The sequence below is a fragment of the Monodelphis domestica genome, chromosome 2, assembly GCF_027887165.1.
Source record: "Monodelphis domestica isolate mMonDom1 chromosome 2, mMonDom1.pri, whole genome shotgun sequence".
Lineage (NCBI taxonomy): Eukaryota > Metazoa > Chordata > Mammalia > Didelphimorphia > Didelphidae > Monodelphis > Monodelphis domestica.
The window spans coordinates 256267673-256292245 of record NC_077228.1 but is presented as its reverse complement, the minus strand read 5'-3'; the positions used below and the strand labels follow the sequence as shown (position 1 = coordinate 256292245).

At 35.6% G+C, this 24573-nt stretch overlaps 1 protein-coding gene across 2 annotated transcripts in view; it reads left to right on the top strand.

Annotated features, from left to right (window-relative positions):
• STX8 (syntaxin 8) overlaps positions 1-24573 on the top strand; it is a 304520-nt gene that overhangs the window by 209087 nt on the left and 70860 nt on the right. The window contains exons 7-8 of one of the 2 annotated variants that reach the window (XM_056817513.1): positions 2922-3023; positions 5286-5510. In XM_056817513.1, the coding sequence (XP_056673491.1) occupies positions 2922-3023; positions 5286-5302 (119 nt within the window). In that variant the 3' untranslated portion in view covers positions 5303-5510. Of the gene's footprint in view, positions 1-2921; positions 3024-5285; positions 5511-24573 lie in introns of those variants that run through there. The other variant, XM_001366938.5, reaches the window with a different exon arrangement.

Genomic DNA, 24573 nt, shown 5'->3' with positions numbered 1-24573 from the left:
TGGAGGCTCTCTTCCATCACTGGGCCCCCATTATTTTCTTTTGAGTTATAGGATACCACAAGTCTTATGAATTAAAATTGAAGGTCTTAAGGGCAAGTGCATGGCAAATTCCTAAGAAAAGGGGCATAAAGGAACAGAAAGAAAGAAAATAATTACATTTTGGAAATATCCTTCTTTTCCTTTAGAGTTTTTAGTATTTTAATGTAAATGAAAGGTTTTATCTGCATTTAATGATATAATCATAATGATAGATCAGTGGTTTTCAACCTTTCTAATGCCGTGACCCCGCAATACAGTTCCTCATGTTTCAGTTACCCCAAACCAAAAAATTATTTTGCTGGCTACTTCAAAACTGTAATTTTGCTATAGTTATGATTCAGAATGTAAAAAACCTGACATGCATTATGTATTCATTCTCATTGCTACAAATTGAGAGGTTGAGAACTGCTGTGATAGATATTAGGCCTATAATTCAGTTGGTATACGGAGAGGATAAGGAAACATCTTTTAATATCTTTTTTTAGTCTGTAGCTTTTTTGTAACTTAGGCTCTTGAGGAATTGCCTAAAGCCCTGATTATAGTCTCATGGCCAGTATGTATCAGAAATTATACTCAAATCCAGGTTAACCATTCACCTTCAGAAAAGGAACTGATGGATGATGGAGTCTGTATACAGAAAAAATACCATTTTTCACTTTATTTTCTTAATATGTGACTTCTTCCACAATTCCAACAATATGGAATTATTTTCTGCATGATAATGCATATAAAAACAATAGTAAATTGCTTACCATTTCAGAGAGGAAAAGTTCAAGGAAGGAAGGAAAGAATGTGGAATTCATTAGAAAATGAATGCCAAAAATTGTTTTTACATGTAATTGGGAAAAAATAAAACATTACTGAAAGATAAAAAGAAATTTCATATGATCTTGATAAATTTCTCATGTTTCCTGCATCTTCTTTATTGTATTTTTAAAATTTTTATATACTTATTGTCATGCAAAGCACACTTCCATATTAGACCTTGTTGTAAGAGCACACTCATATAACCAAACCCCTGAAAATAAAACCATAAATACACTGATGTGAAATAGAACTCCAACAATTCTTTCTCTGGAGGTAGATTTCATTCCCCATCATAAGTCTTTTAGGATTGTCTCAAATCATTGCATTGCTGATAGTAGCTAAATTTTCACACATTATCATCGTCCAGTATTGCTGTTATTGTGTATAATGTTCTCTCACTTCTGCTTATTTCACTCTGCATTAGTTCCTGCAGATCTTTCTAGCTTTTTTCTGAAAGCATCTTTAATATCATTTGTTATAGCACACTAATATTACATTACCAACATGTACCACAATTTGTTCAGCAATTCCCCAACTAATGGACATTGTCCCAATTTCCAATTCTTTGCCACCACAAGATCTTACAACCTCTTGGTGGTTTTATTCTTTTTCTTTTTTTTTTTTTAATATACTTTTGGTGTTTAATGTGTCCAGGAGAGGAGAATCTTTTGAGTTTTTGTGGATAATACCCTTTCCTTCTCTGTGTTGGTATCCTATGAATTCTATTTGTGTATTGTGGTTTGTTTTTCATAATTTCAGAAAATATTCTTATATTACTCCTTGAAATATTAATTTTTCTAAAAAATTTATTATGCCAGTAATACTGAAATTCTTGTGTGTTCATCTCGAGGCCTAACACTTATATATGAACGTTTTTCATTTTTTTCTACAGTTTTTTTAGCTTTTTTTTATACCTTGTCTATATTATCTGAAATTGTATTTTCTGCCATAGTGAGTCCGTTGGATGTTTCTATTGATCTTTTCCCCTTTCTCCCAGTTTTTATCATAGTCTTTATGTTTATTTTTTCCCCATTCCTTTTTTTAATATATAAATTCTAGTTTCAGGTTTTGTTATTTAAAATTTTTTATTAGCTCTCATTATTTGTTCCTAATTTTAAAAAATCTGTATTTATCTTTCTATTTGGGGTACCTTTGAAGATGACATTCATTGTTTTGTTTTCCATTTGCATTTCTTTTTTTGTTTGTTTGTTTAAACTCTTACCTTCCATCTCATAATCAATACTATGTATTGTTCCAAGGCCAAAGAACAGTAATGAGGTTTAAGTGACTTGCCCAGGGTCACATGGCTAGGAAGTGTCTGAGGCCAGATTTGAACCTAGGACCTCCTGTCTCTAGACCTCTCAATCCACTGAAACACTTAGCTGCTCCCTTACATTTTAATTTCTTGAAATACTTTATATGTTTCATTATTTTAGACTTTAAAAAAATATATTGACCCCTTTTATCACTTTACTGTTTTTTCTTTGTTGGCAGATTTTATTGCCTTGTATGATTGTTTTTCTTTGACATTTCCTTTGCTTAATTTGTAGACTATGTGAGAAATTTTGCTACCTTGCAACTTCTCACTCTCTAATTTTAATGAAATCTAGGCAAGTATATTTTTTATTTTATGTTCCATTTAATGCTGACACTTCTATGCATGTCTTTTCTAAATTCCACTTGTAGAGCTTTCAGTTAACCTAGGCCTTGATATAGTATTGTATCATGCTGGGATTTAAACCTTCAGTTCCTAGGTGCACAGAGAAAAGTATTATATGAGTATGTACATTTATGATTCTCATGTCTTTGAATGTACTTTTTTTTGTCCTTTCACTTGTACATTTCCTTTTTTTTAATCTTTGAGTAGAAAAATTTTATTGAGTGAATATCATATATTGGCTTCAATAATCCAGAAACCTATTTTGTGTTATTTCAAAGATATTTGAAAAGAGGAATTTTAGTTATTTTTCTCATGAGAGAATTTTTGTTATTGGAAAAGAAATGCAAAAAGTATTATGATATAAAACAAATCATTCCCAATTATTAATGCTGCATTTTATATTTTTCTCCTCTAGAGATAATTGATGATCTTGCCAACCTGGTGGAGAACACAGATGAAAGACTTTATAACCAAACCAGACGTGTGAAAATGGTAGACAAAAAGTCAACATCTTGTGGTAAGAGAAATCTCACTTACATTTGTATGCTTCTTTAATGATTTTTAGTTTTTGAAGTAGTCTGGAGCATGATATGTTTGAGGATATATCTAGGTTGATCTATCCATTAGGCAATTGCAAAAATGGACGTAGAGCTCAGAGTAATTGGAATGCAATTGTGTTGTAACACTGCCTAGAGATAATAACTTAGGCAATGAGAATAGGTGGTATTTCTGATGGATAAAGCTTAGTTATGGACAGAAACTTGGGAGTTGGCAGTGCTTAGGAAATGGTATCAAAAAGGAGAAACCAGAGAAGAGAAACTAATATGTTGTTATAAGGAATTTACTTAATGTTCATTCTGTCTCCTTTGGAGCAAAATTTATAGGTTAGAAGAAGTTTTATTAAGTTCATTCTGTTACTTTAGAAAGCCAGAGCAGACAGCTCTCATGCTCTGTCACTTTAAGAGGCCTATCTAGAAAAGAGAATTCTGTGAGTTCTGGGGTCCAGTCTTTCTGACTTCTTTGCTGGATCATTTCTCTCAGACTGAGAAGATCTGTTGGTTATTTGAAACAGTTTCCGGGTTGAGATACACACGAGAAGCTGAGGAAGAGTGTGCTTCACTGAGAGCTTTTCTCCTGAAGTGAGAAACAGCTGACAGAGGGGGCTCTGTCCATTCACTCTCACTTGGGAGCAGGCCTGTGTCTGAGTCTGTCTGCCAAAAAATTCTAACAGTTATCTGGCTTTGGGTTTTTCATAGATTACTTTAAGGAGTTTATTATAAACTTAAAGTTCTTTGTTTAGCATAGGGTAGTAAGATAGAATTTAATCTTAGTTTAGTGAGGATATTTTAAGGAGTTCTACTCTGTAGACAAGAAGAAGCTGCAAAGAAAGCAGCCAGTTTGGGGTTTTTTTATTTAGAAATTTTAGAATAAGGTTAAGAGATTTCCTATCCTATTCCAAACTCCTAGTTTCTATCCTTTTATTCCTCTCCCTACCTCTTCCCAAAGAAGAAAATAAGTAAGGCTGGTATCCAACTGCTTCCGGTCTTCCACCCACCACCTACATATTAGTTTACCCTAACAGCTTGGCATTATCAACCATCTACAAATACTCAGTAACAGCTTTAGTTGATCAAATACAAGCTTTAGTTTAACAATAACAATGTTCAGAAGTAGCGGAGAACCAAGAGAGAGAAAAATTATGGAAAACAAGGGGAAAAATAATCAGTAATTTGAAAGGGGGTGAGTTAAGAACAGATGCTGTGGAATAGTCAAAGCTACTATAAAGAGTTTGTTGAATTTGGTATTAGGAAGTGCCTGGAGAGAATAATTTCAGTAGAGTAGTGTGAGCTGAAATTAGGAAATATACACTAATATTAACAGAAGCTTGTTTTTATTTTGAAATATTTACTTTTATTGATGAAAATTTACTTCAACACATTATACAGATACCAATTCACAACATACAGCCCCTGATGGGAGTTTAACAACACATGTTATATTTGCATGCTACATTAGAGAGGATAAATTTATATGCCAAATTAGAGAGGACAAGTTTATACTTTATTAGTAAATACTTTTTTTGTCCAATGATTTTAATCTAAGTTGTTTTTTGTTCTTTAAACTTGTTTTCATTCATATAATCATGTTATCTCTTGTTCTTTTGTTTTTGCACTGTTCACTGCAAAATGTCACACAAGACTTCCCATATATATTTGTTTTTAAACCTCTACCTTTTATCTTAGAATCAGTGCTAAGTATCAGTTCCAAAACAAAACAATAAAGGCTGGACAATGGAGATTCAGTGCCTTGTCCAGAGTCATACAACTAGAAAGTGTCTGAGGTCAGATTCGAACCCAGTACCTCCCATATCCAGGCTTGGCACTCTACCTACCAACATATATTTGAATTGATCATATTTATTATTTCTTATGGCATATTTATTTATTTATTTATTTGATATTTGGAACAGAATTTGCCTTTACATATTTATTTTCCTGCTAAATTTTGTGGATATTGTTAACAGTTAAAATTTTGGGGGAAGCTGAGGCAACTAGAAATTAGTTTTTCTCTGCAAGGAGTATTATATTTTTTTAGAGGTTTATTAAAGGTTGTGAATTTAAGAAAATACAAGTAAGAAAGGCACGTGCTAGGTGGGCCGAGAGGCCCAATTCAATTTCACTCACATCATGAGAGACGTGTCTGCCAGGCAGTGGAAGTAGAAAAGAGAGCTTCAGTAGGAGGAGAACTTCTCTAAATAATAATATGTGTTCTTGCCCAGGTGAGAATTCAGTGTGATTACAAAGTATTCTGGGAAGTGAGCAAGGACTTCTGGGGACTGGAGTCCTGGATTCAAGTCTCCATTTTTACAATATCACATAGAAATATTGTTGGTTCTTATGGCTTTATATTATATCTTGTTAGTTTTCTGAAACTTTCATTTCAATTAACTTTTAGTTGACATTCTCTTATATTTTCTATGTAGGTAATAAAATCTTTTACATAAAGCAGTAATTTTGTTTTCTTTTTGTGTGTGTTATTCCTTCATGCCACATTTAGATTTTTTTAATACTGTGTCCAATAATAGTGGTGATAATACAAAACATTTATCCCTTTATTGGATATTTGGATTTATTTATTAGAAATACCTCTAGTTTCTTTCTTTTGAATATAATTCTGGTTCTTTGTATTAGAGAGACACTGATTTCCATGTTAAGGAATGGTCCATTTGTTTCTATATTTTGAACATTTGTTTTATAGTTTGCTGGTTTTTAAAATAGAAATGGGGTATTTATATTTTTTCAAAAGATTTGTTCTGTATCTCTTGATACGATCATGTGATTTTAATTGTTTTAGTATATTGGATCCATAGTTTTCCTGATATTGAAAATGCCACCTTCTTGGCATAAATCTTTATTTGTCTTAGTATATTTTCCTTTTAATGCTTTTTACTAATATTTTATTTAAATTTTTTGTCAGTATTCATTAATGACATTGTTCTAAATTTTCCCCCTAATCTTCCTTTCCCTAGTTTATGTATCAAAATCATCTTTTTTAGGAATTCTTTTTTTTATTTTGCAGATATTTTATGTAATATTTGAATTATTTGTTCTTTGAATATTTTATAGAGTTGTGATATTGAAATCACTTTAAAAGACTGATATATATTAATTTAAGGTCGCCAAGGAATTCAGCTATGGAATTCCTAAATGAAACACTCAAGTCAGCTGCCAACTTTTTTAATGGTGTTTTAATTACAAACAGGAGGAAGAAAGTATTAGAGGGGGAGAGAGAGAGAGAGAGACAGAGAGAGAGAGACAGAGAGAGAGAGAGAGAGAGAGAGAGAGAGAGAGAGAGAGAGAGAGAGAGAGAGAGAGAGAGAGAGTGAGTTTTAAATACCCACTCTGCTCAGGATGAGCCATAGTGGGCTTAAGGCCCTGGATAGGCAAGGCAAGGAAAGAGATCAGTCCTTATCACTCATGTGACCAATCTGGAGAAAAACAGTCCGTGGGCTCTTCCAACTCCAAGCACCAGCCTCCAACTGCCTCTAGCCCTCCTCACAGGAACTACCGAGTACTCCAGAGACTGTCTTCTACCTCATTTCCTGTGTCTCTCATGTGCAATGGTGGCTCTAGCTTGACCTAGGACCGCCCAAAGGTCTGTCCTTTTTGCACATGTCTGTTAAAGGCCATATTCTCAAATAATTAAATCTTGAGTTTTGCTGCAGCCCTTCCTAATCGTGTTACCCTGAGTAGGGTGGAGATTGTAGTTTCCAAGACCTGATCCTGCTATTCCAAGTATCGCTATTGTTATTGATCAGGAAATAGCTAAATCCCATCTCCTAAAGAATGGTCTGAATAGGGTGGAGTAGTTTTGAAATTCACAGAGTTTAATTGGAAAATTGGTTTTGGCTCTTAATTTATAGGAAAAAACAATAAAACTATAATAGTTGGGGATGTCAATGTACTTCTTTACATTTAACCATAGTTAAAAAAACCCCAAAAAACTAGATGTGATAGATCTTTGACTACTATTGAATGTTAATATTTTAGTTATTTTTTTCTAAGCATGTGTATTTGAAAGGCTTTATTTTTTCTTAGGTGTTTTATATGTTTGTATATATTCACCTATTTTCTTTTTTATAAATTTTGGCATATTATGGGCAATGTTGTTTCTAATTACTTTATCTTCATTTGTTACTATTTTTTTTTCTGTTTTATCACTGGAAATTTGGTTTTATCTACATTTTTTTTCTTTTAGAAAACCAGCTTCTGCTTTTAATTTAGTGATTTATTTTATTTTATTTTTTTACTTTTAGTTTCTTAATCTCTTTGCTTTTTTTTCAAAATATCTAGGGGACCACAGAGCATAGGGGCAGAGCAGGTGGTAAGGGTTAGAGGATCTTAAGAGGCACCAGCAGAACATATTTCGAAGCCTGTTGTCTATAGGAAAGATGAGTTCCAGTTCTTCTTTTCTTCCATACACATTATACATATTCTTTTAGCTTTTTGAAGTAAGATTTTATTTTCCAAAATTTATTGTAGCCTTGATGCAACTATTTGAAACTTTACCTAATACAATTTAGTCCTCTAAATTAATTTATATTTATAGAAACAAAATGCAACAAACTAAAAAAAAAGTTTTGAAGGTAGTATTCAAACTTTTTCTGATTCCTTTGTATTTAATTCCCATTGCACCTCCCAATCCCCTCTTAAATCACACTGCTTTTTCCAGGTTCTCCTTCTACATGGCTGTTTCTTTCCAGTCTCCTTTGCTGGATCTTCATATAGTCTATACTTACTAACTATAGGTGTCTTCCAAGGCACTCTTCTGGTCTGTCTTCTCTTCTCCCTCTCTGATGTTTCACTTGATGGTCTTATCAGTTCCCATGGACTCAATTATCATCCCTGTGTGAATGATTTTCAGATTTATATGAATAAATAAAACTGAATGGTTCTAACTTCTTTCCTGATCTTCTGACCAACTGCCTATTAGAAATCCTGAATTGGATGTGTCATTGGCATTTTAAGCTCAATATGTCCAAAAGAGATTCATTCTCTTTCTTCCAAAGTCTTCCCCTCTTCCTAACTTTAGTTTTTACAGTCAAAGACCTCATCATTTTTCCAGTCACCCAGGCTTACAACCTACATCCTAGACTTCTTAATTTATCCCACTTCCCCTCCTCCATATCTAATTTTTTGCCACATTCTGTAGATTTTGTCCCCATAATAGTTTTACCTATGCCTCCTCCTTTCCTTTGACGCTGCTATCACCCTGTTTCAGGGTTCTTATCAACATACTCCTTGACTATTGCAGTAGTCTTCTGGTTGGTAATCTTTCCATATTTCGTTCTGTCTTTCAGTCAGTAGCCAAAGTGATATTCTCATGGTACAGATCTGATCCTATCTCTTTCCTTCTAGTCCAACCTCCTTTCAGTTAACTCTAATTTATATTAATAGTATTCCAGGATAAAATGTAAAAAATTTGTATTTTTTACTATTTGTTTGTTTGTTTGTTTATTCATGGGTTATATATGTACATTTTATACCTGGTCAGCCTTATTATACTTCATTTCTTCCTTATATGCTCTCTGATACATTGACATTAGCTCCCTTGCTGTTCCTCACACACAGCATCTTTCATTGGCTATGCTTCAAACTCTCTTCTCTATCTTCTGGCTTCCTTTGCATTCTATGCAAAATGTTTCCTAAAAATAATGAACAATATATATCTAAAACCATCAGCAAACATCATATGCAATGGGGATAAAATAGAAGCCTTCCAAATAAGATCAGGAGTGAAACAAGGATGCCAATTATCACATCTATTATTTAACATTGTACTAGAAACACTAGCAGTAGCAATTAGAGAAGAAAAAGAAACTGAAGGTATTAAAATAGGCAATGAGGAGAGGTGGAGTCAAGATGGCTGTGTAGAGGAAGCAAAAGGTCAGGCCTCTGAAAATCCTTCCTTACCAATTACAAACTAAATGCTCCTAGGGGACTGAAAATCAAAACTTACAAGACAGAGCCAAAGAACCCTTCTGCTGGACTCAACTTATAAGGTACACCCCTAAAGCCGGAATTCGAACACTCCGGTTTAAGGGGAAGGAAGAAGGAAAGTCCTGGGACCCTTCCCCTACCTAGAGCAGTAAACCTGCAGTAGTAGCTGGAACCACTGGGCAGGCAAAGGAGTACCTTGTGGGAAAAGCTGTACCTGGCTCAGAGAGTTCAACACGGGCACTGGGAAGAAACACAGAGCTCAGAGAGGGCAGCCTAGTTGCAGCTGTAGAGATACTCCATGTTGTACCCCCCTCTTCTGGACCTTTTGGCCTCAGGGCACATACAGCAACTCAGCTGGACTTAATCCTATCAATGCCTTCAGAGGGCTGGACTTAATCCCATCAAAGCCTCTATAGGGCAGGGAAGCTCTAGTTCCAAAACCCCTCCCCCACAGACTGCACTGAGAGATTTACTGACAAAGCTCCAAGGGTGAAGGCTGAAAGAAAATCCCAAAACCAGAAAAAAATGAGAGGAGCAAGAGCTCAGGCAGCTGCAGAGAGTAAGAAGGGTTAAATATGAGCAAACAACAGAAAAAGAAAAAAGAAATTATAATTGACAGCTTCTATACTGGCAGTGAACAAAGAGGAAATGGAATAGAGAAGGATGAGGAAACACCAAGCCAAAAAAAAAAAACACAAAAAAACCCCAGAAACCCCAGCGAATTGGATACAGGCTCTGGAAGAATACAGTTCAAAAATACTGTTCAAAGCATAATTAAGAGAGGCTGAAGACAACTAGGATAAGAACTTAAAAACTAAGATAAGTCATCTTGAAACAGAGGCACTTGAATTAAAACAAGATTGAAAAAGAGGCAAAGGAGATGAAAGATGAGACAAAGGCAAGGAAAGATGAGGTAAAGAAGATGAAAGACTACCTCCAAATAAAATCAGACCAGAGGGAGAAGTATTACCAAAAAGCCAGGGATGAAATCCAGTCTTTAAGAACCAGAATACAACAATTAGAAACAAGTGACTTCACAAGGCAGCAGGACACTATAAATCAAAAGAATGAAAAAATTGAGGAAAATATGAAGCATCTCATTCACAAAACAGCAGTTTTAGAAAATTGTTCCGGAAGAGATAACTTAAGAATCATTGGTCTACCAAAAGACCATGACAAAAGAAAAAGCCTGGACATTGTAAATCTTGAAATCTCTCAGACTTGTGAATGTTAAAAATTTCCCCATCAGGGAATTCTTAATTGAAACAAATTCTCTACTGAGAAACATTCCCCATTTTGATGTGAGAACTCGCCAGGATCAGAAATGGGAGGCCCTCTATTCCACCCGTAGTTAAGAATGCTTTAGGGAGAAAACTCCTTGCTAAACAAAGAAAGTACTTGGATCCATGCTTATGGTGGGGCAAGGAGTTCTTTGAGCCAGGTCTGTTTTTACATACAATGAGATGCTAGGTACCTAAAAGGGTCGGGCAAGTTTTCTCTTGATGAGATTAGTTGACTCAGCTGTGTTTTCTCTCATTCAGACTTACTGAGGAGATTTGGTCGACACAGCAGCATTTTTTCTGATTCAGACTTACTGAGGAGATTGGTTGACTTAGCAGGAATTTAGATGGGCAGTCCTTTGGAAAGCGTCTACAGTGATTGGTAGATGTAGGGACTTAGGGGAGGTGACATGGGAGAAAAATCCCTATATAAGAAAAAGCAGAATCTCTTGAGGATATATCCTTTTGGAGGAATTCCTTTTGGAGGATTTCTGATGAGGACCGCTTGGGAAGAATCTCTTGAGAGAGGCTCTGGAGAAGGGAAGCTCTTGGAGGACAATCTCTAAGGAGGTCTCACTGGAGCTCCTCTAAGGGGACTCTATCCCTCTGGAGGCTCTGGAGAGAGACCCTTTGGAACAGTCTCTGGCTGGAAGGCTCTCTGGTGAAGTCAGCTGAGATGGAGCTGTCCTGGTGTCACTAGAATCCTTGTTTAGGCAGACCTTGTGGTGAGTGTTAAAAGACTAACTGACTGATTCTCCCTCTTAAGACTCAGGTCTAGGCCATATTGGCTTGAGGCCCTTCATAATTATTCCTTTCCTACTCTTTCTCTAATTCCTCATTATATTATTAATTAAAAATCTCTATAAAACCCAGTTGACTTGGGTATTTGAATAATTGGGAATATTTCCCTGGCGACCACCTTATATTTGATTTAAAAACCAAGACGCTGTAGTGAAACATATTTTCTGCGGTCAAATTTACTCACCCTCTCTTATATCTATTACAATTTATATCTTTCACTATTTTTAATCACTACAGTTTAAAGACCTCAACCATTTTAAATCTCACATCATCCTACAGGAAATTATCCAAGAAAACTGCCCCGATATTCTAGAACAAGAGGGAAAAGTGGAGATTGAAAGAATCCACATATCATCTCCTGTACTTAATTCCCATCTGACAGCACCCAGGAATGTTATAGCCAAATTCAAAAACTATCAGACCAAGTTAAAAATATTACAAGTTGCTAAAAAGTCATTCAGATAACAAGGAACTATAGTGAGGATAACAAAGGATCTGGCTACATCTACACTTGAAGGACCAAAAGTCATGGAATAAGATATTCAAGCTATCATTGTTTGCAGATAATATGATGGTCTACTTAAAGAATCCTAGAGAATCAACCAAAAAGCTAGTCAAAATAATCAAATACTTTAGCAAAGTTGCAGAATAAAAAATAAACCCACACAAATCATCAGCATTTCTATATATCTCCATCACATCTCAGCAGGAAGAATTAGAAAGAGAAATTCCATTTAAAGTCACCCGAGACAATATAAATTACTTAGGAATCTATGTGCCAAGACAAATATAGGAACTGTGTGAGTACAACTACAAAACACTCTCCACACAATTAAAACTAGATCTAAATAATTGGAAAAACATCAACTGCTCATGGGTAGGACGAGCTAACATAATAAAAATGACAATCCTACCCAAATTAATTTACTTATTTAGTGCCATACCCATTGAACTACCAAAAAACTTTTTTTTACTGAATTAGAAAAAAACCATAACAAATTTCATTTGTAGAACAAAAGATCAAGGATATCCTGGGAAATCATGAAAACAATGCAAAGGAAGGAGGACTTGCAGTACCAGATCTCAAACTATAGTATAAAGCAATGGTCATCAAAACAATTTGGTACTGGCTAAGAGACAGAGAGAAGGATCAGTGGAACAGACTTGGGGTAAGTGACCTCAGGAAGACAGTGTATGATAAGCCCAAAGATCCAAGCTTTTTGGACCAAAACTCACTATTTGATAAAAACTGCTGGGAAAATTGGAAGACAGTATGGGAGAGATTAGGTTTGGATCAACATCTCACACCCTACACCAAGATAAACCCAGAATGGGTGAATGACTTGAATATAAAGAAGGAAACTATAAGCAAATCAGGTGAACACAGAATAATAATATACATGTCAGATATTTGGGAAAGGAAAGTCTTTAAAAACAAGCAAGAGCTAGGAAAAAGTCATAAAATGTAAAATCAATAATTTTAATTATGTCAAATTAAAAAGGTTTTGTACAAATTGAACCAATGCAACCAAAATTAGAAGGGAAGCAACAAATTGGTAAACAATCTTCATAACAAAAACCTCTCACAAAGTTCTAATTACTCAAATTTATAAAGAGCTAAACCAATTGTACAAAAAATCAAGCCATTTTCTAATTGATAAATGGCCAAGAGACATGAATAGACAGTTTTCAGTTAAAGAAATCAAAAGTATTTATGGGAACATGAAAAAGTATTCCAAATCTCTTATAATCAGAGAGATGCAAATCAAAACAACTCTGAGGTATCACCTCACACCTAGCAGATTGGTTAACATGACAGCAGAAGAAAGCAGTGAATGCTGGAGGGGATGTGGCAAAGTCGGGACATTAATGCATTGCTGGTGGAGTTGTGAATGGATCCAAACATTTTGGAGGACAATTTGGAACTTTGCCCAAAGGCACTAAAAGACTGTCTGCCTTTTGATCCAGCCATAGCACTGCTAGGTTTGTACCCCAAAGAGATAAAGAGAAAAACTTGTACAGGAATATTTATAGCTGCGCTCTTTGTGGTGGCAAAAAATTGGAAAATGAGGGGATGCCCTTCAATTGGGGAACGGCTGAACCAATTGCAGTATATGTTGGGGATGGAATACTATTGTGCTCAAAGTTATAATAACCTGGAGGAATTCCATTCGAACTGGAATGTCCTCCAGGAATTGATGCAGAGTGAAAGGAGTAGAACCAGAAGAACATCCTACATAGAGACACTGTGGTATATTTGAATGTAATTGACTTTTCCATTAGTGGCAATGCAGTGATCCTGAACAACCTGGAGGGATCTACGAGAAAAAACACTATCTACTTTCAAAGGAAAAACTGTAGGAGTAGAAACACGGGAGAAACACAACTGCTTGAATACGTGTGTCGAGGGGATATCGCTGGGGATGTAGACTCTAAATGAACATCCTAATGCAAACACCAACAACATGGAAATACTTTCTGATCAAGGATACATGTAATACCCAATGAAATTGCACATCATCTACAGATGGAAGGGGTGTGGTTGGGAGTGAGGGAAATAATATGATTCTTATAACCATGGAGTAATGTTCTAAATTGACTGAATTAACCAAAAATAAATAAATAAATAAACAATTAGAAAATTAAAAAATAATAAAATAGATAATGAGGAGACCAAGTTATTACTCTTTGCAGATGATGTAATCCTTAAAGAATCCTAGAGAATCAACTAAATAGCTAGTGGAATTAACCAAAAACTTTAGCAAAGTTGCAGGATACAAAGAAAATCATTCGCATTTCTATATATTTCCAAACAGGCAGCAGAAATTAGAAAGAGAAATTCCATTTAAAAGCATATTTCTCTAAGAAGCTAAATCAGTTGTACAAAAAAATCAAGGCATTCCCAAATCAAGTTCTTTGCTCCAGATGTCCATCTGTTTATGGCTAGAAGAAAATAATGAGTTCCCAGAATCATAAGACGATATCACTTCCCAGATTCCGTTTTTGTTTTTTAGTCTTTCATGCTAGATAGATTTGAGTTCTCATGGGCCAAAACTATATCTTGGCTACTGTAGCTGCTGGATAGTTGAGTGTATGGATTAAATCATGAAGTGCTAAACTTTGAGGTGTGAGTGGTTTCATTTCCCATTCAGTGTATCTCTCTACCATTCTCTGGAACCCTGTGCGACACTCCTTCTTCTGATATAATGTGTTGCTGGTTGAGTTATGAATTAATCCAACTATTCTGGAAGGCAATTTGGAACTATGTATAAAGGGCTTTAAAAGACTGCCTGCCCTTTGATCTATCACTGCTGGGTTTGTACCCCAAATAGCTTATAAGGAAAAATATATGTACAAATATGTTTATAGCCGTGCTCTTTGTGGTAGCAAAAAAATTGGAAAAATGAGAGAATGCCCTTCAATTGGGGAATGGCTGAAAAAATTGTGGTATCTGTTGGTGATGGAATAGTATCGTGCTAAAAGAAATAATGAACTGAAGCGATTTTATGGGAACTGGAATGACATCCAGGAATTGGTGTAGAGCGAAAGGAGCAGAACCAGAGAATATTGTACACAGAGACTGATACACTATGGCACAATTGAACGTAATGGACTTCTCTACTAGCAGCAATGCAGTGAGCCAGGACAATTCAGAGGAACTTATGAGAAAGAATGCTGTCCACATCTAGAGAAAGAACTGTGGGAACAGAAACAGAGAAAGAAAAGGTTTTGCTCGATCACATGGTTCAATAGGGACACGATTAGGGATGCAGACTCTAAATGATCACTATTGCAAATATTACTAATATGGAAATAGATCTTGTTCAATGATACATGTAAAACCCTGTGGAATTGCTTGTTGGCTCTGGGAAGGGGAAGGGGGAAGGGGAGGGAGGGAAAGAACATGAATCATGTAACCATGGAAAAATCTTCAAAATTAATTAATTAAATAAATTTAAATTAAATTAATCAAGAGATAGGGAACATTACAAGATATAGAGTGAATACTTTTAATTATATTAAATTTTAAAAGTTTTGTACAAACAAAATCAATATGATCCAGATTAGAAGGTAAACAACAAACTGGGAAAAAATTTTTATAACAAGTTTCTTTGATAAAGGGCTTATTTCTCAAATCCATAAAGAACAAATTCAAGTTTATAAGAATCCAAGTCATTCCCCAATTGACAAATAGTCAAAGAATTTGAATAGGCAGTTTTCAGATGAAGAAATCTTATGAAAAAATTTTCAAATCTCTTTTGATTAGAGAAATGAATATTAAAATGAGGTACCACCTCATACCTATCAGATTGGCCAATATAACAGTAACGGAAAATGATAAATGCTGGAGAGGATGGAGGCAAACAAAAATCAAAAACCTAATGGATTGCTGATGGAGTTGTGACCAGAACCAACCATTCTGGCGGGAATTTGGAATGATGCCCAAAGGACTATAAAACAGTGCATAACCTTTGATCCAGTAATACTACTACTAGATCTGTTTTCCACAGAGATAAAAATAAATGGGAAAGGACCAGCTTGTACAAAAATATTTATAGTTGCTCTTTTTGTGGTGGTAAAGAACTGGAAACTAAAGAAATATCCTTCAATTGGAGAATGGTTAAAGCAATTGTCATATATGGTGGTGGCTCAATAGTTTTCTACTGTAAGGAATTTCAGAAAAAGCTAGAAAGATTTATATGAACTGATGCAGAGTGAAATGAGCAGAACCAGGAAAACATTATACACAATAGCAGCAATGTTATGGAATGATCAAATGTGATAGATTTAGCTACTGTCCGCAATACAGTGACCTAGAACAATTCTGAGGGATTTATGAAACAGAATGCTTTTCATCTCCAGGGAAAGAACTGTTGGGAGTCAGAATGCAGATGAGAGCATATGATTTTTCACTTGTTTATTTAGGTATATATTTTGGGATTTGGGGTTTTATATTTTATACTTGCAAAAATAAATAATATGGAAATATGTTTTGTGTGATAATACATTTATAACCCAGATTGATTTACTTATCAGCTCTGGGAGGTGGTAGGGAGACAATTTTTATTATATAACATCAGAAAACTAATGTGGAATTTGGTTATTACATGCAATTGGTTAAAAATAAGTTTTAAAAAATAACCATGTTGTAGTTTAAACCATTTCTAATAGACCCAACTGCTGTTGCCCTCCCTCCCAAGCTGCTTTGTATTTCACCACTTAATATATATATTTGTATTTATTCACTCTTATACTTCTACTGCATATATTTATGTACCTGTGGTTCCCACCCCCAATAAAATGTAAATTGATTCACCACTTTTTTGGTTACATGATGAAAAGTTTTATGCATGAATGAAAATAGTCATTAGCTCCATAAAACTGAAATCTTTGGTTTTGTTCTTCACTCAGGCTGAAATATAGAAGTGAGAACTTTGATTTAGACATGAACAGAACAATAATCCACTTCTGGTATTTAGAAAACCCTTGTTTCCATCCTGGTACTTCTTAACTAAGGAATGATGCATCAAATATTAATAAAAAATGTAACAAAGACTAAGCTTTCTCCTGTAGGCCTGGTGGCATCAGTGTTTAATTAGGATTTGCTGTCTGTGTGCATTCTAATCAGGGTGTACTGGAAGACTTCTCAGTTCAATTCTCTACTTTCCCTCCTCTTGCTTGTATTATTATATTCTTCTTGGTTAACTGATCTTTAAAAAGGGACCAAAGCCACTTAAATACCTTGTTTCTAAAATCACCTAAGTCATCAGAACAAGAGCAAGTCTTTTCATTATAGTTCTTCCTCCCCACCTTCTATCTCTAATATAGCAAAGCATTCTCCCTGATCTCTGCCCTCCAGGATATTTAGTATAATTTCATATCAGGATGTGATTTTGAGCAGCCTGTATTATAAATATCTGTGGATGCTTCTTTGATCATTGATCCTCTAATCTATCCACCTTTCCAAGCCCTCACCTCTTCCTCCTTCCTATCATTCCTTCCAGGTTCTATCTCAGAAATGTTTATTATTTCTGATCCCTAATCATTTCAGTCCCAGAGTAATGTGGTGTAGGTAGTTCACCGTTCCTGCCTCATCTTATCTGGGATCATGGTTTTTTTCCCTAATGAGCTTAGCTTCTGATTATATTGTTCAGTTTGGACCTGAGAAGAGAAGCAGGAGCTAAAGTTTAAGTTTTCTTGTCAGTTTCAGAACACCGAAATTATCCTCAAGGGGCACCCACCCAAGTGTTGTGTTGTGCTTCTTAGTAAGTAGGACTTTAGTAACTGGTACATGGTAAATTTTTACTGTATATGGAGATTTTATAAGTAAGACCCTTGTTTTTGAAGCAGCTTAAGTTTTTATGAAAAGATGAAAAAATAACACTGGCTTGTAGAAAAATAACTATTTTAGAATGAGAACCAAAATGATATGTCAGAGTAAGTGAAACAACATTTTTTCTAATACTTAACCCAAGTGAAATGTATGACAGTCCCGGTCTTACACATAATTTAAATAATTAATGACTCTAGGGACAGTGTGGTAGAAGAGATGCAATCTAGTCTTGCTTCTGCCAATAAATATTGTTATTGGGCAAATTACTTAACTCCTGAGTGCCAGTTTCTTTTTATTTAAAATGGATATACTAAATTAATACCTGTTTCTGCCCATGCCATAGTATTATAAGATTGAAATAAAATAGGTTAGATAGTATTGTAGAAATGCAAAATTTCCCCCAATATGTACCTTTGAAAGTTGCATTTGCACTATATTTGAGCATTTCTAGCTTGAAACCTGTAAGGGTGAAAAAGAGGTTTATTTAAAGGTTGGACTGGATTATATTTAAAATAGGGTCACCAGGAATTTATATTAATTCCAAATTCTATTTATTTACAATTTGTTTACAAAATATAGAAAAAGTGAAGAAAATCAGAGAGAGGATAGGGTAAGATATATAGCCTAAGCACTAAGTAATTTACTTCCATCCCCTGGCTCAAACTGGGCAGGGAGAGTTAGTCCTTAGTCCTCAGCGAGGACCTGGGGAAATCTCTCCTGAGGTTAATCTTTTCAGAAAATCCAATATGAAAGGAGTCAGCCTTTCACTCACCACGTCTTGGGTCCAGTGAGCAAATCCTCTACCAGCCTCCACTCCAAAGCAGTTGAACTGCACTCAGGAAGTTGTCACTCCCTTTTAAAGACATTTTCTCTTGTGTCACTTCCTGTGCCTTCCCCTAATTCTACATCTACGAATCACAGTTGAAGTCCTGCTTTACGACTGCCCAGGAGGCAGTCAGTTAATTCTGACCCATCACCCACTATCGCACATGTGGGTCACAGACCTTCCCCACTCAAGTGTGAATGGGGTGTTTACACCTTTGGTGATTAAATCTAAAAATGGGCAGATCTTCCCACTCAACTTTAACACTTTGGGTGATTAAATCTAAAAATAGCCAGGGGTTACAATTTAATCTTCACTATCAGGGGAGAGTTAATTATTTTCATTTTTACAATCAGTGGAGAGTTAAATTTAATCTTCACAAATCATAAGTTGTATATTGTGCACCTCAGCATACATAAAAAACATGGCTGTCTCCTGGGGCAGATGGGAAATGCTGACCAAATGCCTGTTTATTTTGATATTCCATCAAATGTCACCATTAATCATAAAGACACCTAATCAGTATTGATTAAAACTACTGGAAATTAGAAAACTAGAATGACCGTGATGCTTACAGTCACAACCAACAGGCAAAAACTGACTCCTTTTTTTTAATTTTAATTTTAAGGAATAAAACATTACCTAAGGAAAAGTTACCTTCAAGAGTGATCTTTCAGGTATAGGAAAAGGGATGGATGAATGAAGAACTTGTGTTAGATTGGTTGAATGTGGTCTGGGGTAGGCAAGGAATGCTTGTACCCTATGTGTTCAAGCATCAGCTGACTGCAAAGTGAAGAAGAGAATTGCTGAAATGTGCATTTATTGACACCTAGTTGTTAAAAACTTTGAATATAAAATGAATGCATTATTCACAAATTAGGAGAAAGTTGTAATTTAAAAGGAGAAAATAAAATGGGTGTTTCCTCTTTCTGAGTTACCCTTTAAAATACTTGGGATCCTACTATATAGTGGGTTGTATTATATTTGGACTAATATGGTAATCCTAGAATGAGAGAACTAAGAAGGACCTAGAAAATCTTCTTGTCTAGCATTTTGTTATTTTTGTGATTTTAAAGGTATTGAGCATATTTGTCAAATATTTTCTACAACTTGTCCTTATAAGTGAATGAAATGCTGCCATTAGAAATTTATTTCTTCCATTCTTTTTTTTTAATTGTCAAAATTATTTATTGCAGCAACATATATTACAACTAAAACAATGCCCTAAAATAACCTGCTGATTGATGATATTCCACAATGTAGATTCAATGATTCTCTATTTCCAGGAAGCAAGGTCCATTCACAGTTGAACTCCAAAGCCAACATATGCCAGGTCCTGCTCTTCTTAGACAAAAGTCAGCAAGTATCTTCTCCCTTGGCTAACCCACCAAGGGACACAGGGAAAAACCAAACAACCAAATCAAAGTGTGTTGGGAGAAGGCAGTATATACATTTTTAAAGAAAAGTCAAAGATAATCCCAAAACACATTTTACTTAATAGTTTCAATCTTATCTTTTTTTTTTAATTTTTAAAACATTATTTTATTTGGTCATTTTCATACATTGTTCATCGGAAACAGATAATTTTCTTTTCCTCCCCCCCAAGCCCCCGCCACCCCTTCCCTAGCCGACACACAATTCGTCTGGGTATCACATGTGTCCTTGCTCTGAACCCATTTCCTTGTTGTTGGTATTTGCATTAGGGTGCTCATTTAGCGTCTCTCCTCGATCATGTCCCCTCAACCTCTATAGTCAAGCAGTTGCTTTTCCTCAATGTTTTTACTCCCTCAGTTTGTCCTCTGCTTGAGGATAGTTTTTTTTTTTTTCTCATAGATCGCTGCAGGTTGTTCAGGGACATTGCAAAGCCGTTACTGGAGAGGTCCATTACGTTCTCTTGTACCACAATGTGTCAGTCTCTGTGTACAATGTTCTCCTGGTTCTGCTCCTCTCACTCTGCATCACTTCCTGGAGGTTGTTCCAGTCTCCATGGAATTCCTCCACATTATTTATTTCTTCCATTCTTAAAGGAATTTGACTCCTTTTTTTTAAAATGAATTTTTAAATCCCTTATTAAAATGTAAATCTGTCTTGGGGAGGAAAATAAGCCTTTGTTAACTAATCACGGGTCATAGATTTAGAGGTGATAGTGATCTTGGACATCATCTAGTCCAAATATCTCATTTTCTAGATAAGGAAAACTGAGGTACAAAGAGAATAAGTGATGTGTCCAGGGTCACCCAAACTTCATGTATGTGGTAGATGGAATTTGAATTCAATCCTCTGACTACAAATTTAACATTCTTTCTACTAGAACAGAGGTCTAGACTCTCCCGCCTGTTTTTTTGATGACCCTCAAGTTAAGAATGTTTTTTTTTTTTACATTTTTATGATACAATAAACATTTGTTTTAAAATGTAAAAAAATTATTATTAGTTTTGAGGCCATGCAAAAACAGGCCTGGGGACTGGGACAGTAAAGTCATATATTTAGAACTGAAAAAGAACTGATGAAAGTGAGGCTTAGGAAGTTTGTGATTTGTCCAAAATTACATAAGTAGAAGAGCTGGAATTCAAATCCAGGGAGTTTTTTATCAGTATCATCTGAGCCATGGAGCCTGTCCTTTCCATATATAGGTTCTTCTGTCTGGACTCCTCTTCTACCTTAGACCAGCTCTGGCCTCCCTGCTTCTAAACCTAATTCTCTTCTCCTTCAGCCTTAGGTTTCCAGATAAAATCTACTCAGAATTCAGTTCTCCTTCTGGTGACCATTTTGCTGCCTTTGTCCTGAGACTTGACCTCTCTATCCAAGTTTCTTCTTTTCACTCCTTGCTATTCTACTAGCCTATGGTAATTATGTTATTATCCAAGGAGTGGACACTCATTGCTTCCTCTTCAGTTTTTATTGCGAGCAGATGGATGAGAATGAAATTAGATATGCATTTTCCCAAGTCTGGATCTTGAGGAAAGGGTCCATAATTCTTCCGGGATAGTTAGGAGTTGTGAATTAAAAACCACTGAATGAATATCATAGGCCAGGCCCTAAAAGGTGAAAGAAACAATGTAGGGACAGTCTTTTGAGGGAGAGAAGGACTCTGAAGAGGTACAGAAGATAATTTGAAGAAGGCAAACTATAGAGGAATGGAAAGAAGTAATTAGGCACATGCTTCTCTGATAGCAACTGAACAGATCCTCATATCCTCAGAGTAACAGAGAATCATAATTCCAGAGATGCAAGAGACCTTAGATTCTGTAGTCCAGTCAACATAAGGGAACAGCTCTAGAGTATGATTTACCCACGGTCAGTCAGGTAGTAAATACCAGAACTGGAAATCAGATCTAATGTGTCCATTCAAACCTAGTGTTCTTTCTGCTGCCCTACCCTTGGTCCCATCCAATATCAAAGAAACAAAGTAAAGAGGGGGCAAGAAGAAGCTATTGAAGCAGCTACCCCTCTTGTCTATACTGGCATGACCAGTAAGAGCCACTTGTTCTCTGGGAAAGATGGTAGAGAGAAGGGTAATTCTCCAAGATCCTTGAAGCAAAGATAATCTATATTTGTTCATTCTAGGACTATCCCAGCATGAGAGATACAAGTCTCTGGCTGAGAACTCCAGACACAGGCCCACTTCTCTGGCATTATACTAGAAAGGTTACCCACCCATGACCATTTCTCTCATTGCCTGAAATTCTTTATTTTTCCTCTGTTCTTGAATCTTTCATTTGTTTTGTCCTTTCACTAATCTCTATTTAACCAACCCCCAATCCTAGATTATTCCTATCAGCTACCTCCTTTTCTCCTATTCAAGTGCTGATGAAGAAAGTTTCTGATTAGGTTCACTATAAATTCATGCTATCTATTTTCAGTCAGTTCTCACTGGAGCAAAACAGCCATTTTATTCTTCCCTAATTGCTTTGCTATCCTACTCTTCACATTGGCTATCCCAAGACTTTCTCATCTTTCCTCAGTCCTCTCATCATGATGTCCCCTCTCCCACACTTTTCAGCACAAGTCCTGGCTTCATACTTCACTGAAAAAAATGGAGGCCATTTGCTAAGAATTTTCTGATTCCTGCCCTTCCTCTTTCATATTATTCAGACATGTTTCCTCATCATTTCCTCTTTTATTCTGTCTCATATGAAGAGACAGTTCTGCAGTTCTTTCTCCTTGTCAAGGAGATCTTTTACAGATTTCCTTTACTATTATCCCCATTTTCTCTGTCTCTGTCTCTCTGTCTCTCTCTCTGTCTCTCTCTCATCTTTAATCTCTCCCCTCGTCCTGGTTTCTTCCTGCTGCCTACCCATGCCCATGTCTCCCCCATTCTTAAAAAACCTTCACTTGATCTTTCTATCACTGCTAGCTAATATCCTACATTTTTTGTCTCTTATAGGGGTAAAAATTAGTGCTTAAAACTTATGCAGGATGCTTTTTTGCAGGAATATCTTGAGCTGCTACTGACTTCCCCTTTGGTTACCTCTGTGTAGTCTGTACATGTATCAAGTTATTCACTGTGGTTTTGCATTTCTTTGTACTACCAGCATTTAGCACAGTGCCTGGCATATAGTAAATACTTAATGATTGAGAATGTTAGAAAAATCACTGCCCATAATCATGTTTCTTTTCTGCCTGAAATTCTTTAGTTACATGTATTTTTTGATAATCTGACAATTAAATGTTAATTTAGGTTAATTAGTGTTTTCTTTAAAAATAGAAGTACCTTTAGTTATTAAGGATCCATTTTTATAGTACTCTGCACATTGTAGTACTGTTTGTTGATTTGATTTGAATTCATACTTCAGTATGACTTAAAACTTTCTAAGTTTTATTACTAACTTTTGCTTTCTGTGTCAATTATTCTCCTTCCTATCAAACCATCCTTGAAATAAAGCAAAATTAAGCAAGAAATTATTTGCATTTGATAGTGTGTGTTCTACTCCTAAATTATGATCTACTACCTTTATGCTGAAAGGAGAATACATTTTGTTAATCAGACAGCTACATGGTGCAGTGGACAGAGCTCTAAACTTGGAATCAAGAAGACCTGAGTTCAAAAACCTGCTGTCACACATCTACTGTTTGATCTGAGCAACAGTTGCAATTTACCTCAATTTCTTCATCTATAAAATAAGGATAATAATAGTACCCACTTCCCAGGATCAAATGAAGTTCAAATGAGCTTTGCAAACTGTAAAGCACTATTTAAGGACTAACTCTTATTTTTTCTCTGAGACCATGATTGTTCATTACCACTAATAGTAACTTGTATGCTTTTTGTTTTTTTTCATTTACTTTATTGTAGTCATCATAATAATTGCTATTGTAAAAATTAAATTAGGTTTGACTCAATATAAAAATTGTAAAAGTGGTCACTGTTTGTAAAATATTAGCCCCTAAGTAAAAAATAACTATTAGTAGCTTTTACTTACAATAAAGTAGAGATACTGAAAGTGGGAAATATAGGAAGGAGACAATGTCTGGTCCAACCTACCAGCCTAAGTGCTGATCCAGTGAAGTCTGGCTCAGCCCTTGGCAAGTGTTCCCTCAATTCTCTATCTCCACGTGGAAGTCCCAGTAGTCCTCAGCCAGAAGTCCCAGTGGTGTCTTCAGCCATAGTTCCACCAAAGAAAAGCATGTCTCTTCAGCTGTACTCACTGATGCAGAATCTGGAAGTCTCTCCAAAAACCAAGGCCAGGAATGGTCTCCAAGGAACCAGTCTCTCCAAAAACCAAGGAAGGAGAATCTCCATACCATGTTGGTCTTGTCTTTTATACCCCCATTTCACATCATTTCCTGTTTCTTCCTCTCTTCACAGGAACCAATTGCAATCTCCCAATTTGCCTAGCACTCCCCAAGGCAGGCAGTGCTTGTGGTCTTTGGGGGTATGAACTAGTAAGTGACTTATGAGCTCTGTTACCTAATGTTTGGCTAGCTATTAAGTAGGGGTACCTTAAGTTCTTGATTTGATTAACAAAAAATAGACAAAGGGAGAATTAATTCTATCTTCACACTATCATGGTTCTGCCTACTTTACTCCCTACCAGCTTATATAAATCTTCCCATTTTCCTCTGGATTCCTTATTTTTTCAATAGAGCAGTATTATCCAGTTACATTCACACCGTGTGATTAATACATTCCCAAATTGGTGATTATCTACTTTAGAAATACATTTTATTGATGTCTTTTGTCTTCATATTGTAGCTGTTTCTCACTCCTAACTTTTTGTGACAAATAAATCAAACAAAAATATACAATAGAGAAACCTTGTCTGATAATATATACTGTAGTCTTTTCTAGTAGTCCCCCACTTCTCTTCTTCTGTTATATTCATATA